The 20,205-nt window shown below is 40.0% G+C and overlaps 1 protein-coding gene across 1 annotated transcript in view; it reads right to left on the bottom strand.

The window, feature by feature from the left end:
- Nucleotides 1-19,048, bottom strand: part of FBN2 (fibrillin 2) — a 261,472-nt gene extending 242,424 nt beyond the window's left edge. The window contains exons 1-2 of the mRNA XM_075835832.1: nucleotides 18,843-19,048; nucleotides 15,088-15,170 (exon numbers count right to left, since the gene is read on the bottom strand). Of these exons, the coding sequence (XP_075691947.1) occupies nucleotides 15,088-15,170; nucleotides 18,843-19,048 (289 nt within the window). The remainder of the gene's footprint in view (nucleotides 1-15,087; nucleotides 15,171-18,842) is intronic.
- Nucleotides 19,049-20,205: the final 1,157 nt, after the last annotated feature.

The raw sequence follows: 20,205 nt of genomic DNA, 5'->3' as shown, positions 1-20,205 counted from the left end.
CACTGGCGCAGTTTGCAAATGGATTACAGGAAATAATGGCAATGTTGCAACGTAAAGAAGAACAATCAGCCGGGTCCTTTACCAATGTACACGTAGTATTGCGGGATCAGTTTGTAATAGGTCTCAAGAATCCACCGTTAAGGAGAACTCTGAAGGAAAAGTTAAAGAAAGAACCAGATATGACGATTCATCAATTATTGACGGAAGCTATCGCATTGGAAAAAGAGGAATCGGCCAGCACTGATACGGTGGTCAGGCAAGCAGAAATTGTAACCAAGAAGAACCCCGACATGGAGGCAAGGATGGAGTCATTGGAAGGTGCCATGAGAGAGTTGAAAGCCGCTATTACTAATAAGCCTGACCCTGGAACTCCAGTTCGATACTCACAAGAGAGACAGTCGTTTGCAGATAGGAGGAAGCAAGGTAGGAATGCTCCAGACCCTACCATCTGCTATAATTGTGGCCGAGCAGGACACATTGCTAGAAATTGCATGCGTTCTCACTATCAGAGCAATCGCAGGAATTTAAACTAGAACGACCTGTAGTTGAGGGGCAAACTACAGGGGAGTCCACGGATACATGCCCTGCGTTAGATGCTACAGATATAGTGGGGGAATGTCCCGTCGTCGTAGCAAAATTCAATGGCGTTGAGTTGTCATGTTTAATCGATACTGGATCTCAAGTGACCACTATGGATAAAGTTGTGTTTGAAACTTATTTCCCTTCCTTGTTATGTGAGAAGAGTGACACTTGGATAAGACTCAAGGCAGCTAATAGTTTACCTATCCCTATCCTGGGAGTTATACAAATGGACATTTCAATATGGAATCGTGATTTGAACAAAAAGGGGGTTATCATAGTAGAAAAAGCTATGGACTCTGAAATTCCCGTGATTCTAGGAATGAATATATTGCGGGACTTAGATGGAGTAATGTCACAAGAGCTGGGCCCAAAATACTGGAAACAAATACCCACTCAACGACCTTCTCAAATGGCTTTACAGCGCACTTTAAAACATTGTCGCATTAATGGAGAACTGTTAAATTGGCCTGGAAGGGTAGGACTGGTTAAGATACCAGCCTCTCGAAGTATACAAGTACCAGCAGGCCATGAAATGTTGTTACCCTTGCCAGTGGGTACTAATAAAGTGTTAAAGGGCACCACTGTGTTAATTGAATCAGCTCTGCAGAAAGAAGGAGTAGCCGTGGCCCGGTCGATATGCAAGGTACAGGATGGACAAGTATTATTACGAGTGGTTAATATCACGAAACAAAATGTAACCTTATTTCCCCGGGAACTAGTAGCTGAAGTGTTTCCGGTGAGGGAGGAACAAGTGGAAAGCCGTTCAGATTGGCAAGTGAGTTATCCTTGTGAAAGTGTAGCTGTGGTTACAGTGTGTCGAGCCACCACTCAAGCTAATGACACCATTGGGAGGCGATTACTGGAGCAAATACCTTTAGAAGGAACGGATTTGACTACCAGACAAATAGATGAAGTGGCGGGAGTGTTAGGAGAGCACTCCAAGGCTTTTTCCAAGAATGAAGCAGACTTTGGGTTGACAACAACTTTAGAACATGAAATACATACGGGAAATGCTCACCCGGTACGAGAACGATACCGTACCATTCCGCCCGCTTTTTATCAAGAAGCCAAAGTGTTGCTAAAACGCATGCTAGACAGTCATGTTATCCGACCCAGTAAAAGTCCATGGGCTTCTCCCATAGTATTAGTAAAGAAGAAAGATGGAAGCTTGCGGTTCTGTGTAGATTACCGGCGATTGAATGCCTGCACCGTCAGAGATGCATACCCTTTACCACGAATAGAAGACTCTTTGCTGGCTTTGGGTAAGGCCAAATACTTCTCTACCCTGGATTTGGCCAGTGGGTACTGGCAAGTACCAGTTGCAGAAGAAGATCGAGAAAAGACTGCATTCTTCACCCCTATGGGGTTATACGAATTTTTGAGAATGCCGTTCGGTCTAACCAATGCACCAGCTACATTTCAGCGCTTGATGGAAGTTTGTTTGGGAGATTTAAACTTTGAATGTTTGCTCATCTACCTGGATGACATCATTATCTTCTCAGCCACTTTCACAGAACATTTGGAAAGATTGAAAGTGGTACTTACGCGTATCGAAGAACATGGTCTAAAACTAAAACCGGGCAAATGTCACTTGTTTAAAGAAAGAATTGAGTACCTGGGACACGTGGTTACTAGAGACGGTGTACAACCAATGGATGCCAAAGTACGAGCCGTGCAACAATGGCCGGTACCAAAGACAGTAACAGAGCTTAGAAGTTTCCTAGGACTGATTGGATATTACAGACGGTTCATACAGAATTTTGCTAAGGTGGCTGCTCCCCTATATGTGTTACTGAATGGAACCAAACCGGGAGTCGATCATAAGAGAAGTATCACTTGGGGAATAGAGGCTGAACAAGCCTTCCAAGAGTTAAAAAGACGACTAACTGGTGCTCCTGTCTTGGCGTATGCAGATTACTCTCTACCATTTGTTTTGTGTACCGATGGAAGTTTAAAAGGATTAGGAGCTGTTCTTTCTCAAGTGCAGAATGGACGGGAACGTGTCATTGCTTATGCCAGTCGGACGCTGAGAGATGGGGAAAAGAATCCGGACAACTATAGCTCATTCCGATTGGAACTTTTGGCAGTCGTATGGGCGGTTACCGAGCGATTTGCAGATATCTTGCTGGGCGCAGAGTGTGTGTTATGGACTGACAATAATCCATTGGTTCATTTAGACTCGGCCAAATTGGGTGCTATGGAGCAACGTTGGCGAGCACGACTTAGCAAATTTAAATTTACTGTGAAGTACCGCCCAGGACGAGCTAATGGGAATGCAGATGCCCTGTCCCGTAATCCAGTAGATTTGCCTGAAGGACTGACTGAAGAGGAGTTAGAGGAAACAGAGACTCCTAATTTCCTTGCCAATGAAGTACATGATCAGATGCCAGGTGAGAATATTCAAAGTGCTCCGGTGCATACTGGGGAGCCCATAAGAGAAACCATCGATCAATGGACTGCTGAAGAATGGAAGAAACAGCAGTTGCAAGATATTCAAATTCGGACTGTAAGAAGATGGGTGCTAGAGAGATACCGACCCAATCAACGAGAGCGATTGCGATTGTCTGGAGTGGGACAGAGAATATATCGCCAACGAGATAGATTGGCAGTAAAACAAGGGATATTGTACCGCCGAGTATTCCTACCGACCATGGAAGGACCCGTCTGGCAAGCTGTGTTGCCGGAGCGAGAGTTAGAAAGTACGGTTAAGTGGATGCATGAGAAAAAGGGGCATTATGGTCCTGAAAAGACTTTCCGTTGGTTGCAACAATTCTACTATCATCCTTTGCTGTTTGCAGTGGCACAGAAAGTGTGTCAGAACTGTAGAAATTGCACCCTGGCCAGAGCGGCTGAACAACAAGCTCCGGTGGGGCATATACAGACGCATTATCCATTACAGTTGGTCATGATGGACTATTTGACAGTAGATGAGTCTTTACAAGGGTACAGATATTTATTGGTTGTGATAGACCACTTCACCAAATTCACAGTGGCTGTACCTACCAGAGATCAAACGGCTGAATCTGCGGCACAGGGATTGTGGACTCATTTCATCTTACCCTATGGATGTCCTTCACAGCTTCACTCTGATCAAGGAGCTTGTTTTGAGGGGCGAGTAATAGAAGAATTATACAGATTGTACCAGATTAAAAAGACCCGCACGACCCCGTATCACCCTCAAGGGAACGGGGCCTGTGAAAGGATGAATCGGACCATATTGCAGTTGTTGCGAACACTGGAGAAACAAAAAAAAGAGAGATGGCCTGACTACATTGCAGAATTAATCTGGATCTATAATAACACTGTACATGCCACTACTGGATATTCTCCTTTTCTGTTAATGTTCGGAAGAAATGGACGATGTCCCCTAAATTTAATGATGCCTATCCCGGAAGAACAAGAAGAGTGGACTCCGCAGACCTGGATGTGGGGTCATCGACGCAAGGTACAAGAAATGTATAATTTAGTGGCGCAGAGACTGGGGCCTCATGATCTTACAGTAAATCAGAAATTGAAGGAACTACCTTTGCAAGTGGGTGATAGAGTAATCGTGCGAAACCAGGGTGCAAAAAGAGCAGGAAAGCTGCAATGGAAGTGGGAAACCTTGGCGTATGAGGTGGTGCGTCAGCCCAATCCATATATTCCTGTATTTGTGATCAAGCCGGAGGGTAGTAGTGGCCCTTTGAAAACCGTACACAGAAATATGCTGAGACCCTGCACATTTATAAGTCGTGAACCAGAAGCAAACACTAGAGATCCTCCTGTTGCAACACCCGTTCCCATAGATGAAGGTTGGTGTAGTCCGCCGGTTCAAGTACCAGAGAGACAAGAAAGTACCAGTGAAGTACAAGAAGAGAATGTTACTCCTGTGGAAGAAGAGTTGTCACAGGTACGTCATTCTCAGCGATCCAATTTTGGAAGACTTCCTTCTAGGTTTGAAGGATTTGTGACGCCACAGCAAGTTGCCGGGACGGCAACTGATAAACCTGGGGGAAAAGATGTAACCCAGCAAAAGGATTGTATGGCATTGAGAAATGGGAGGTTGTGGCCGGCCACTAGAGGGCGCTGTGAGGTTAGTACATCGACAGTGTTTAGTGTGTGGAGTGTTATACAAGAGAGGTCTAGTGAGGGAGTGTCTGGAGAGAGGTCTGAGAAGCGCTGGACAGGAAGAGACAGAGACTGGACTGAGAGAGCTGTAGCAAGTAAGGAAGACATTGTGACTCAGATAACTGTAAAAGATAAAGAGCATTCTTGCCAGCAGCAGAGCATAAGTAATGTGAAGTATCAGACACGCATTTACTGGAGTTCCAAGTTAAGGAGATCCGGCCGAGTTAAGAAGAGAGTGTTTAGAGCAAGAAGCTGAAGACGCCATTTTGAGTATAAGGTAACATAGAGCCATTAACTGCCGGATCATCAGAGAGTGCATTGTATTACATTGCCGGACCTCAAAGATCACATTACACTAAACCTGGAAGCTAAGAGACTTTATTATCCTAAGGCACCGGATAAAGAGAACATATTTTAATCATTACGGATTATAAGAGACTGTGTTATATTGAAGTGCCGGATAAAAGCAGAGACTGTATTGTTTACCGAGCACCAGTTATATTTTGCCTAGAGCTCAAGTTTTTGACTGTTGTCATATTTTCTGCATGTTCAGTAAAGACAAAACGAATATAATCCCGGTGTCAGTAATTATTGTCCTTAAAGTCATATTACAACTGTATGTATTAGTGTTCAACACATGTGAGTATTTGGTGCGGTTGTGCGTTAATATAGACTGCTCTTTGCTTTAACTTAGGTTTAACTTGCATCCTGAAACGAATGGTAGATGGAGAAATGTTTTGTTATCTGTTTGCAATATAACGCAAATGCTGTATGTCCCTGAACACAGTTCACCTCAAAGCAACATTGAGATCCCTATTACTGAAAACGCTACTCCATGATACAATATATACCACATCATTTTCATTTCGAAATATTTCAGCTATATTTAGATTTAGCTGTAGTAATCTCTTAAAGGCAAGAAAGGTACAATAAAGAATCATGTTAATAGTCATGTAGGTCTGGAATATATCAGACTATGATGAACCTGTAAATATTGTCAAGGATGACCTAAGAAAGCCATTTTATACCTGATGTGGAATGTTCCATTTTAACCTTAGATAAACACAGTCTCCCTATATAATAGATTTAAATGTATTTACAGTTTTTGCTATGGAGATTCAGAAAAATCATTCAGTCTTTGTTCATGCTCATGAAATCATGTTTTAGCAATTACACAAGCAAGCAATAAAGAGAACATAAAACATAGAGCTACAGCCAATGATACATGGTGGTGACTTCTGTGTTATGTCCCACACAAAATTAAAATTGAAATTTTTTTGTGCAATTTGGTATGCATGACTTGAGATGTAGTACTCCTAGTAGTTTATTCCTAGGGCTCAGCTACATAGTGACTCTTGCTACCTGTCTATCCTTAGCAGGAGCAATAATCCCGTCACCATAGCACATAGCAGCCCATTTAACAATACTGACCAAACCAAGTCAAGTAGCACTTGACTGACACTTGATAATGATGTTTTAACTTGGACAACCTACATCAATGGAGAAGTTGTCACATTGTTTGGGAGGATCATCCCCAATAAAACAGACACATAATAAATATTTCATCCCAGGAGGGTTAAGCAAGCATAAATTTGGCAGTCTACACATATTAGGGTAACCCTATACATTCTGCTAAGCATAAGAATGTATTTATCTTGGGTATTATCCTTAAATACACATTTCATGGGGTTACCTATTTCTGAAAAAAGAATTATGCTGTCTATTATTAGCTATTAATTGACCTTTATTTTTTTTAAAGATCTACGAAACTATAAACTGTATGCGACAACAAAATAAAGTATAATCTCTAATAATTTACATGAAACCATTGTTCAGCTAGAGCACACGTCCTACACAGTCTAAAGCTGGCTATAAATGCCTTCCTACCCTCAGACTCTTATATTTTCAATGTCTCTGACACCAGTGGTTCAGGTGACAGCACTTTTGTATAGGAATGTTCATAACATTCCAAGAACATTTTATAACGTGTTCATTTTTTTTTCCCACAACCAAATATCCTCCAATACATAACTCAGTTCTCAGGTAGATCATTGTAGTGGGTGGTAAATAGCACCCTGTATGCCTGCCCTGTGCTGGATCTCTGTTTATATAGTGAATTAGTATTATCCACAGTACTTGTCAGCCTGTCTGATTTAGCCAGCTTCCATCTGACACATTGTTACATGCAGACTTGTCCTCATTAACGTAATCACAGAAGTTGCCAAATTTCTATTTCTATAGAGCAGAAAATTAAGGTAAAACAGTGATAAAACTGTTGCCACGTTGGTAGAAATGGTATTTAATGTGTAACTCCAGGCACAAACTGAAAATTCATGGAATCATGGAGCTCTGCATGTCCAATATGTTGTACTTGGGCTGTGTCAACACTGTGTTTTCAGTGTACGTTTAACGTATACGACAGTAAAGCTCCCAGCGTATGCATTAAAGATAACAATATGCCTCCATTCCCCAACGGAGGCCAAAAGAGTGTCCTTTTGGCCTCTGTCGGGCTAGTATTGGTCAGTGTACCTTTTTTTGTTTGTTGTATACAAGGAAGAAGTCGACTAGGCTTTTACATCCAGAGTCATCCAGTAAAAAAAATACATACGTTGTATATTTTTTAACATGGGAGCCTATGGATGACGTATGTCACTGTATGGCATATATAACCGGCATCCATTTAACATATACGTCATGAGCTTTTCACTAGCTATTTATAACATATATATTAAACGTGTGCTATTGTAACCCCTGGGTAACGGATTCCTGTGACAGATGCCTAACGGTGGCATCTGCTACCCATAGACTAAAATGGTATTCTTTTAATGTATACATCATGAAAAGCTCCCATATATGTTTAATTAATGTCTTTTTAGCCTATGGGTAACGGATGTCACTGTTAGGCATCCATCACAGCCTCCATTTAAAATATGATTCGGAGGCTTTTCCCAGCATAAAAGATAAATGTAGGAAAAAACTATGTGAATGGAGGCTAAGTTAAACTTATGCCTTGTATAACTCTAAATGTGGTCAATAATTGGCTTTCACTTTTACACAGAGTAAAACTTTTAATTCACTTCCATTTTGAAGGCAATTCCCATTATTATGGCATGGATATACGATTGAGATAAAAAAATTGAATAGTTATCGAATATGGCTGAGTATCAGGTTTAAAGATCATGATTTCACAATACCAGGAACATCGAAAACATATTATACTATACATTGCCAAACTATGATTCCTATATTACTGCCAATTCATCTGTTTTTAACATTTCAACATTTCATCCATTGGTTTTCTGATGGACATAAAATACCACGTTTATTGAAAATGCTATAAATTTAAGAAACTGGAATTACTACAAATAAAATGGTAATTTTTCCAAAACAAATTCTAAGAGAACTTATATAAAAAGTACAGCTTAGACCCAGTATTCTATTTAATTTTCAAACAAATCAGAAATGATGTGCCCATAGTATTTATATTTTCTATGGGCACATAATGCACATGATGCATATAACATTAATACAGTATCAGCAAAATAAATGAGATTTCAAGTAATGTGATCGACACGTTGTAGAATTTTTGCGCACGTAAATTGACCAGCAGTGTATCTTTTAATATCCACAGCATGTCAATTTATATATTGTTTTCGTCTCAAAATTGCAGCTGCCAAGTTTATTAAAAAATGCACCAAAATCTGCAGCATAAAATCTGCACCTGTTTCCGCATCAAAATGTAAAATTACTTATCTAAAAAAGCATCAAAAATTCAATATTAATTGTGGATTTTACATGCAGAATTACCTGTATCCTGCAGCTTTGATGCAGATTTTCCACATGAAATTACGCCGCGCATGCATGTAGCCTAAGAAATGGCTCATAAGTCATATATCAAAAAACTTGGACTTTAAATCTTTATGTCATGTTCCTGACATAAAAATACCTAGATAAGAATTGGGTAAGGTCAGTCAAGTCCTTCTAACCAAAGCAACAATGCATTTCTTATTTGGCATTGCTTGAGTCCTTTGTTTTGCTGAAACAGGAAAGAGTCTTCCCCAAACTGCTCTCACAAAGTTGGAAGCACACAATTCTCTAGAATGTCATTCTATGCCGGACCATTAAGTTTCCTCCACATGGTGCAACACCAAAAATAAGCAATGGCCCCACACCACTGTGTCTCCTCCATAAAACGTAGCAGTTGGTACTACACATTTGGGCAGAAAGTATTCGCCTGGCATCCACCAAACTCACATTAATCCAACAGACTGGCAGATGGTAAATATCACTTCAGAGTTCAACAGAAGTCCGCTTTACAATACTCCAGTCAACTCAAGGAACATCTGTGCAGCAACTTAGCCACAGAAATCCAATTTCTGAAGTTTCTGATAAAAAAATATTTTTTTCCATATCCAATCTCTTTTTATTGTAAACATACTGTAGTCATACAAAGTGTCGGTAACAAATTTGAGACAAGTATAATATCAATTCAGTCATAACGGTGTATAATAATAAACAAATAGAGTGGCCAATTGTAGCAAAATGGTAATACAATGAAAGGGAGGAGGGGGTAGAAATTTAACTTGGTAAAAAACTAAAATAAAATCAAGAACAAATAAAAAAGTGATAGGAAATATGTGTAGTGTATTGGCTAATGGAAAAATTCTGTCAGAGAATATTACAATGGTATATGTTCTATATATCAGAAATTCATGTCAGAGGGGGGGGGGGTGTGTCATCAGGTTGTGGTGTAGGGAAGCCTTGAAGGTGAATTCATTTTGAATGAATTGAATCCCCTATTTTTATTCTCCCAACCAGACAATTTCTCCATCCTACACAGTTGCTGAACTTTGTCTTTCCATAATGCAATGGATGGGGGATTCCCACTTATCCATTTTAGGGGGTAAGAAGTTGAGCAGCGGTAAGAAGGTGTGAATTTTCAGAGAGTTGTAATTGGTTCTGATGAAAAATTATTGTGCTGACTTTGTTTTAAAGTAATTTCTTTATTGTTTTTTTTATTGTTTTTTTTTTAATAATAAATTAAAACCAATCAGAACGTCAGACAAAAATATCAGTGTCTAAAACAAAAGCAAAACATAGCGATCAAAACCAAACCATAAGGGTCTACATGTATCTCTATTTTTTTGTGGAAAAAGCAGGTTTTACCAGCTTATTTGTGCTTCTAGGTTGTGTTTGGACATATGAAAGTTGAAGATATAAAGGATATAAGTAGTAGTAATGGAAGACATATAGAAAGGAATTCCAAATAAGAGTTTTAATATGAGAATTGTCCTGAATGTAATAGTAGGATGGCTTTATAGTAATAGAGGGAAAATTGTTATGTGTGGAAAGAAGGCTACATGTGGAAAAATTTTGAAAATTAGTGAGGACATGGAGAAGCCAGACTAGACATGGCTTTGCAGGTTAAAGGAGGAGTGCCGCACACCCCCTGTAGATAGTGCCACATCACACACCCCACCCCGTGGACAGCGCTACACCCCCTCTCTTCCTAATTCACTAACAGGGAGTTGTTATCATTGCCTGTCATGTTAGAGATACAGTAGAGCTGCAGTCCGGTCACCAGTCACTATCTCTACAAAACTGCTACCTCACATTACAGTTCTCACTCCAACTACCCTCTCCCCTGTTTTTGTACTCTCACACACTGAATCAGTGATGAGTCTTCTGTAATTACAGGACTTTTTGAGCTAGCAAATTACCACTACAGAGAAATAGAAAGCTTGTTATTCCCTGTTCGAAAAAGTCTGTCTGTCTGTCTGTCTGTCTGTCTATCTACAGGGGCGTAGCTAGGGGGGGGGCAGACGGGGCATGCGCCACCTCCTCCTGCACTATAATTGTACCTGTGTCTATAGGACACAGGTACAATTAGAAGCAATGAATGACCGGGCACGTTTTGTGCCCGGCCATTCAGCGCCTTTCCACGAGTGAAGCAACTGTTACCTTTTGTACCAGTGAAGCTTCCGTCGATGAAAGGCGCTGAGCGATAGGGAAGGTCATCCTGCCCAGCCAATCAGCGCCTTTCATAGACGCTGCATTCAACCCCCAGGAGACCTGCGCAGAAGAGAGCAGGTCTCCATGGCTGCCGGACGGCGTGGGAGCGGGATTAAGGTGAGTTTGAATAGTTGTTTTTTTTTTAAATTGTAATAAAAGTGTGTGGCTGTATCTACGGGGGGGGGGGGGACTTTGTCTACACGGGGGGGGGGACTTTGTCTACACGGGGGGACGCCTTTATCTTCAAGGGGGACTTTATCTACATGGGGGGGCTTTATCTACGGAGGGGGGACTTTATCTACACGTGGGGGGCTTTATCTATGGGGGGGGTGTCTATCTACAGGGGGGGCTATATACTGGGGTGGGCTATGGAGCACCATATACAGGGGTGAGCTATAGCTACAGGGGGGGCTATATAGTATATAGCCCCCTGTAGATATAGCCCCCCTGTAGATATAGTGCCCCCTGTAGATATAGCCCCCCTGTATATATAGCCCCCTGTAGATATAGCCCCCCTGTAGATATAGCCCCCCTGTAGATATAGCCCCCCCCTGTAGATATAGCCCCCCTGTAGATATAGTCCCCCTGTAGATATAGTCCCCCTGTAGATATAGCCCACCCCTGTATATAGTCCCCCTGTAGATTTAGCCCACCCCTGTATATAGTATCCCACAAATAGCTCCCCCTATAGTGTTCCACAGAAAGCCCACCTCTGTATATAGCCCCCCCTGTACATATAGTCCACCCCTGAATATAGTGCTCCACAGATACCCCACCCCTGTATATACTATATACAGGGGTGGGCTATCTGTGGAGCACTATATACAGGGGTGGACTATCTAGTGGAGCACTATATACAGGGGTGGACTATATGTACAGGAGGGCTATATACAGGGGTGGGCTATCTGTGAAACACTATATACAGGGGTGGACTATATGTGGAGCACTATATATAGGGGTGGACTATATGTGGAGCACTATATACAGGGGTGGACTATATCTACAGGGGGGCTACATACAGGGTTGGGCTATCTATGGCGCACTATATACAGGGGTAGGCTATATCTACAGGGGGCTATATACAGGGGTGGGCTATATCTACAGGGGGCTATATACAGGGATGGGCTATCTGTAGAGCACTATATACAGGGGTGGGCTATATCTACAGGGGACTATATACAGGGTTAGGCTATACGTGGAGCACTATATACAGTGCTGGGCTATATCTACAGGGGGGCTATATACAGGGGTGGGCTATCTGTAGAGCACTATAGGGGGAGTTATTTGTGGAACACTATATACAGGGGTGGGCTATATGGGGGGCACTATCTACAGGGGGCTCTATGGCAGGCACTATCTACAGGGGGCTCTATGGCAGGCACTATCTACAGGGGACACAGTGTGTGTGTAGGACACGGTGTATGGTGCTATTATAATTAGAGGTGCAGTGTATGGCGCTATTATATTTAGGGGCGTAGTGTGTGGTGTAATGATAACTTTATATTTATTTATAGGTGCAGAAATGTTGGAAAAGTGAGAAGCTGAAGACATGTGAGCGGCAAACTGCAGAAATGGGCTGTGACCGGGAGAATTCATCATAGAGGTCTGGATCGGATGGAGAAAAAGAACTAGAATCTGAGACATCACCGGTGAGTCACTTAATGTAAATGTTTATTCTGCCTCTAATCAGCACTGTAGTCACTGTGTGATCTGCAGCGAGATGATGGGTGGTATGATTATGATATGACTTATTTTTTGTGAAACAGCAACTCCCAGCATATCCTTATCATTGTTTAGGCCATGCTGGGAGCTGTAGTTTTACGCCGTACACACCTATACGGCAGGGGTTGAACTAAATTGAGCTGTATTTGTGCTGGTGTTGTATTTATGTGCTGAGCTTGGTTCTGGGGCTGTATATATGTACTGAGCTTGGTTCTGGTGTTGTGTATAGAACCATATTGCTTGTAAAATGTACAAATGTTTTTATGCTCGCGTTACATAAAAAGAAATGTGGAAAAGAAATGACACGTCGATTGGTAGAGAAAACAAACACGGCGAGGGGGAAGGAGATGTCAGGAAAGAGGTTGGGGGGGGGGCGCCAAACTGAATCTTTGCCCCGGGTGCTGGAGAACCTAGCTACGCCTCTGCTATCTATCTATCTATCTATCTATCTATCTATCTATCTATCTATCTATCTATCTATCTATCTATCTATCTATCTATCTATCTATCTATCTATCCATCTATCCATCCATCCATCCATCCATTTCACTCTCCCTGCCTCTGCTTTTGCAGCAGGGAGGAAGCAAAAGACAGTGGTAATTCAAATCTTCTAAAATTTTCTAATAAAGTTTGAATAGTGAAACTGTATGTCAGAAGTAGAAGGAATAAGTAGATTGAATGTGTCTAAGGGATGAATGAGGCTATTCCTTAATAAATTATGTGCTCCCTCTGTAACATTAACCAGTTTTTGGTCTTTATATTATGCAGAGAATAAGGGCGGGTTCACACGTGGCGGAATTTCACTTAAATTCCGCTGCGGACACTCCGCAGCGTTAATCCGCAGCGGTGCCGTTTGTCCATTGACTTACACTTTAATTTAGCAGTGTTCGTTTAGACGAGGCGTAAAATTCCGCTGCGGAGCATAGGCTGCGGAGCGGAATTTGGTGTCCGCAGCATGCTCTGTCTGTTGCGGAGCAGTGGCGGACTCATGGCGGAATTTCTCCATTGACTTCAATGGAGAGTCAAAATTCCGCAATGAAGTCCGCAGATCTTATGTGTGCTGCGGAGCGTATTGTTTTTACTACCATGACATTTCTTCATTCTGGCTGGACCTATGTATTTCTAGGTCTACAGCCAGACTGAGGAAGTCAATGGGGCTCCCGTAATGACGGGAGCGTTGCTAGGAGACGTCTGTAAATAGTCACTGTCCAGGGTGCTGAAAGAGTTAAGCGATCGGCAGTAACTGTTTCTGCACCCGGGACAGTGACTACCGATCTCAATATACATGTATCTGTCAAAAACATATAAGTTCATACTTACCGAGAACTCCCTGCTTCTGTCTCCAGTCCAGCCTCCCAGGATGACGTTTCAGTCTAAGTGACGGCTGCAGCCAATCACAGGCCAAGCACAGGCTGCAGCGGTCACATGGACTGGTGCGTCATCCAGGGAGGTCGGGCTGGATGCCGAAAGAGGGACGCGTCACCAAGACAACGGCCGGTAAGTATGAAATTCTTTTACTTTCCCTAGGGAAAGTGCTGTCCCTTCTCTCTATCCTGCACTGATAGGGAGAAGGGAAGCACTTTTCCCGCAGTCCGCAGCAGCTAGTCCGCATCAATTTTCTGCACATTTTGTGCAGATCCGCAGCAGAATCTGCAACGCAGATTCTGTGCGGCATTGATGCGGACAGTTGCGGAGGAAATCCGCCACGTGTGGTCATGCCCTAACAGTGTAAGGCAAACAACTCCATATTGTTAAAGTCTATGTAAACCTTCTAAATATATATATTTTTAAAAAAAACAAAAAAAACATCAGTCAGTGTGTTTGGTGCAACTTTCAAATTAGTTTTTAATAAAAAAAAAATAATAATTATTTTTGAGATACAGCTGCTCTGTATTCTGTATACAGAGCAGCTGTATCGTTCGCTAAGACCTGAATCCTTCTGGTCCGCGGGACTGACTGGTTCAATATCAGCGGGTCCTGCGTTTCTCTGTTACGCAGGATCCACCTGTAATCTATCACATCTAAGTTATGAACTTAGATGTGATCGATAGCAGGTGGATCCTGCGCGTCAGAGACAAGCAGGACCCGCTTTCACTGAACCAGTCAGTCCCGCGGACCTGATGGATACAGGATGCAGCAAACAATACAGCTGCTCTGTATACAGAATACAGAGCAGCTGCATCTCAGTAAAAATATTTTTTAATAAAAACTAATTTTAAAGTTGCACCAAACACACTGATTGACGTTTTTATTTAAAAAAAAAAAAAATCACTTTCAAAGGTTTGCATGATGATGATGATGATTATTATTATTGGGTAATTTTTACATCATGAAGTTTATCCAATCACAGGAAATAAAAGAATACAATGCAACATATGTTTCTGCAGTAATTTATCACATATAATACTTGTGCAGCCAATTATTGGGAACTTGGTCCACATAATATAGCCTTTACAAATGTATAGATGTATGTAATGTACACTAATTTTAATTTAGCAAACAGCATTTACAGTAAGACATTGTGTCACACCACTTGGATAGATTCATTTTGTTTCTTATAAACATATATTTGACTCCAAATCAGAATGAAAGCAGTAAAAAACATGCTCACATAAAGATCATAAAATAATTGCTAATATTTGCTAAAAGAAATGACACACTTACGGACAATACACTGGTTTCCTCCAGGAAGCGTTTTCCACCCAGGGCAACAGTAAGAGTGAACTCTAGATCCACATACATTTGGCCTTTTGAAAAAAAAAAATGATAATAATAAAGACATGAGCATCAGAACACACATGGACAAACATCATGATTACTGATAAATTACTAATACATTATTTTTTCATGGACATGCTGGTTATTATCTAAAGGGAAAACATGTAACCTGAAAATTTACTTTTGACTTGGCCATTAAGCAATCTCAACCCACCCTAATCCAAATTCTTACTTTCCGATGGTAGGTCCTTTGTGAAGAAAGTCAAGGTTTCTCTGATCTCTAAATGTTCCCACATTTTCTCTAAATCTACAGTAAATGAGGCACCTCAGGGCTTGCAGCATGTTAGTAGCAAAGGTGAGCTTTCACTATACCATGTGTAGGAAAATATTAGTTCTACAGAATTTTACAATGTCTACAGAACACCTAGTCCCCTCATACCCTATATTTTCTTTAGCCTGTAGCATGGTTTATGGCATGACCTTTCTAACTCATAGCATAGGCACCTGAGGGGGCACCAACAGCACAGAGCAATGGGAAGCTACCAATAAATAAAAGTTTGGCATTGTGGAATGCTAAAGTCTCATTAACGTTTCCTTGAAATGTAGGGCTACATAGCAACACATTTAGTCTATCGTCCTAACAGGAAGTACTACAGCATAATGCCATGTTTGTAAAGCTGATGGGTGCAGTACAGTACAGTCAGGTCCCTTTAACAATGCATTACCCCTGCAGGTTTTATGTATGCATCAGGAAAGCTCCCGACAGATCCCTTAAATGTATCCACAGGCTCCCATTTTACTCACAGAGGCCAAAAGAGTGTCATTTTGGCCTCAGTCTGGCGGTATATGTCAGGGATACTGTCTTTTTGCTGGAAGGGTAGTCAACTATGTTATTCCATCCAGAGGTATCCAGTAAAAAGCATATACTGTACTCTATATGTTTTTTAAACATGGAAGCCTATGACACTGTATGGCATTCTTCACAGAAATCCGTTTAACGTATACGTTATGATGAGCATTTCAACAGCTTTTCATGGCGTATCAGTTAAACGGATGCCATAATAGCCTTTGGATGATGGATGCTTAATAGTGATATCCATCACCCATAGACTATTATAGGATTTGTTTAATGGAGACATCATGAGAAGGTCATGAGAGTTCATGACATATCTGTTCAACGGATCTTATAACAACCTATGGGTGAAAAATACGACTGTTAGGCATCCTTCCCAGCCTCCATTTAACGTAGATGTTCGGGGAGTTTCTCTGGTGTATGCGTCAAACGGAGACTATAATCCCAGTGTGGAAAGGGTCTAAGGCTACTACTGAATGCCATGTTGAATTCACTATGTCAACATATTTTTGTTGTATTTGTTTGACTTCATTGTATTGAATATCATAAACTACATTAATATCTTTAATGTCTGGGTGCTCACTGCCAATTCTTAACTCAACTGCACATATATGATAACACCCTATTAATTAAAACATATTCAATGAAATTAAGGAAGTACTATTTCCCAAGTAAGCATTTACCCAGTGCAGTTGTCTCTTTCAACAATGGGAGGAGTTAATAAATGAATGATACAATTTTATCTTTTATCCTATTGTTTTTCAACCCACCCAATGGATGATTAGAAGAATATTCTGCCCAAGCATTCCAACATGAAATTAATATTTTTTACATATTTGACAAATAATATGTACTTTTCTTGTAAAGTGGACAGTCCATTAAAATGTCATCAACATAGACAATGAACATTGCTCAAATAATTAAATAAAAAATAAAAAAAATAAAAATCACCTGTAAACGTAAGTTATCGCCTATCCCCATTCTCTCCTAGCTTGGGAACCACATTGGGCCATGGCAGTTCATAGTGTAAGTTACCATACAGTACTTTTCTGGTTACTTACATGACCCATTACATAAAAGTCAATATTGGAAAAATAATACATATTTTTTTAAATTGAAAATATCTTAACTGATAAACAAATGACAATAATATTATAGTTAAAAAGAAGGCCAAACTATGCACAGAAGCTGAGCAACACTCATTTACATGAACTTTTTTATGTGTTAAAAGGTTTGCATACACATAAAAGTAACTTCTCTATATGCTAAATATAATGTTACATAAGAAAAGTAAATCAATTACTAAAAAGTAACAAATACGAAACTATTTTTATAATAAGAGAATAAAGGAAACTAGAACAGTCTTTGCTACTTATTTAGATCCTGCTGCCTACATTTCTGTTTTCTTTGCCAGTAGAAATCCTGCAAGATTTCCAAAATAAGCAAAGTCCTAGTCAAGTTCATTCATAAAACACAAATAGCTCTTGCAGATTTAGGGCATTCTAAGCAGAGAAATAACTGAAAGTTCTAACAACATAGTAATTAGAGGGTTCAAGAATCCCCTAGTGTTCACATAATGAATGTAATGTAGGCTTTAGTGGTTCAAACAAAGCCATAAAAGTTTACTACCCATATCTTACAGTAATTTAGGTTCACTCATGGAATGTATACATTCACTTCAATAACACATACTGAAAAGAAAGTTATACATCACCAGTGCATTAGGGCCAATTGATGAAAGCATAGATAGGAAAAAGCCACTTAGGCAGCATTTGAGATGGAATGACAATATATAAATATACACAATGCATTTAAATAGGAGATTATTCATTTTCACTACTTTGTATATAGAGATTATATTATAAGCAAGTAAAGTGGTTTTGCGTTAGATTAACTATTCATAGGAAAAAATGTGAAGCCAAACAAAGGATATTTTTTTCCAGTGAAGTAACTGTACTGGGTTAAATTCTACCCAGAGTGAGGGATATTTTTACCAACCACAGTTGGCTTGCACACATTATATGTGACTGTCTGGCCTCCAGATCTCTCAACATTTTCTGTTTTGATATGCAGTGTGGCAGCTAGTTAATAATATAAAAGACAAGCAAAGTTTTATATATAAAGGGCTCACATACATAAAGTTAATAGAGGTACCACAGGGCGGTTTCATTGTAAATGTTTGTCAAATTGGTATTGATAACCTGCAATAGTAGGTGCAAAGGCATAGAGCCTTATTTTAATCCAACACTAGATCAAATTCACTTGCAGATTACAAGCATGTGTTTATACTATATAACTCCTTCGTAGGCAAAGTGCCATTTACTTATACTCTTAGTCTTAGTCAGTGACTCAATGGCAAACAATGGAAAAAAGATTTTCTGGATGTTATAGTACAGTTTCTATATGAACTGCCAGATTTGAGGTGTTACATGGAATATTTTCAAGAAAGGTGTGCAGATCAAACAATAAAGTGAACCTCTAGTAAGTAACCAGATGAGCTACTATATAAAGGAATTGCAATATGGACTTGTGAAGGGATTATTTCTAAAAATAACATTATTTTGGCAAATAGTGAAAGTTGTTAAACAGTTAAAGTTGTACCAAACTGGAGCTTCTAGAAGCCCCAGCCCAGAAGCAGGAAATACAGTGAATATCGAATATGATAATACAAAGGCCCAGAAATACTTTTGTGTTTTATTATTATTACTATTATTATTATAGCTATTATGATAAAAGTAGTAGTAATAATAATAATAATAATTTTCCTTTTCCCTTTGAAAAAAATGGAATACTATCTAAATAACAATGCAAATAATACAAGTTTGTGTTATTAATGCTCATTACCTACCCGTGCAGAGAATACTGTTGTCCCCTCCTGCGGGTCCTACTAGCAACAGATGACCCATCGTTTGCATCCTGTGTTCCAAGTTTAGACTCTGCATTGAAAGATTGTTGACCAGCAGACCATCCCAAAAGTACAAGAAAATAGCCCAGCAGGAGCACAACCCTCCTTTTTGACCTTCGCATCATATATTGATGCTGAGTATCAAACATTGTTATTCAGGACTGAAGTAATCCACTTATAAGCTGGAAGGTGAAAAGTTTCTTCACATTCACATTCAGAGTCCAACTTATCCTTGTGTTAGCAAAAGAAAGTGGGAAATATATTACAATGATGCCACAGGTGGCATACGTTATCGTATGTTATTGAGAAGTGGCGGGTTCAGAAATAATAGGTACTCAATCCTAAGTAAATCAGTGCTTCAAAGAAGTGATTCTTGCACTGTGGTTGAAGCCAGGATAAAAAAAGAGCATCAAATGTGAAACGCTGTAGAAGAATGCGATCTCTGTGCTGGAGAGTACAGACTTGTCCCCATACTGTGTGAGAAGCAGGATTAGGATGAGAGTCCTGAGGGCCAGGGGTTTATGAGGCGGCTGCCTGTCAGTGGGGAGGAAACCACAGAACCAGTCACACACGTGAAGGGTAAGGGGAGGAGGAGGGAGAAAATGGGATGGAGAAAAAGAGAGAGGAGAAAGAAAAAGAAGAGAGGCTTTCGTACATTAACCTTTTAGTGATCACTAGTTATTTCAACTTGTACTTTGTCTTTTGTGACACCCTTATTGTAATATTTAACACATATGCATCGTGTATGTATTTTATTATATTAGGTGACCCTTTTCTCATTCTAATATTTAACAGCTGGATAAACAGTAATTTTTTTTAGAATATTTTTAAAAACACAATTTTCTTTTCTAAGAGGAAACTTTATACAATCGTAAAATGTAGCCATGACTTTCCTAGAAAACAGGTGAGAAGATGTTAGAGAGGATTATTACCTTTCATTGAAGTCAAAGGGCATGAGCTGCAATACCAGCCACATCCCATGGAAACAGGTGGCATGTTTTCTTTTTATTAGTTTTATTTTTTTTAAAGGCAGACCTCTTTGTTATTTTTTTTATTTTGTTTTTATTTCACACAACCCCTTTAAGTGACAGGTAAATTCTGGGATGATTGAAGCTGTCATTCCTTACTATAAAAACTAACATAGTTACTAATGAAATCTTTCCAAACCCCACATAGTAGCCTCTTCCAAATTGTAATAAATTTGTAAAAATCTTCATTTCAAGATTCAAAGGGTCATTAAAAATAGGAATTTGAAATGTTTATATTGTTGTTACAGAACTCATGACGCAACTGGTTTGACACTGGC

The sequence above is a fragment of the Rhinoderma darwinii genome, chromosome 1 (assembly GCF_050947455.1).
Source record: "Rhinoderma darwinii isolate aRhiDar2 chromosome 1, aRhiDar2.hap1, whole genome shotgun sequence".
In the NCBI taxonomy this organism is placed as follows: domain Eukaryota; kingdom Metazoa; phylum Chordata; class Amphibia; order Anura; family Rhinodermatidae; genus Rhinoderma; species Rhinoderma darwinii.
Note: the sequence above shows the minus strand (reverse complement) of the source record. Positions and strands in the feature narration are given on the sequence as shown.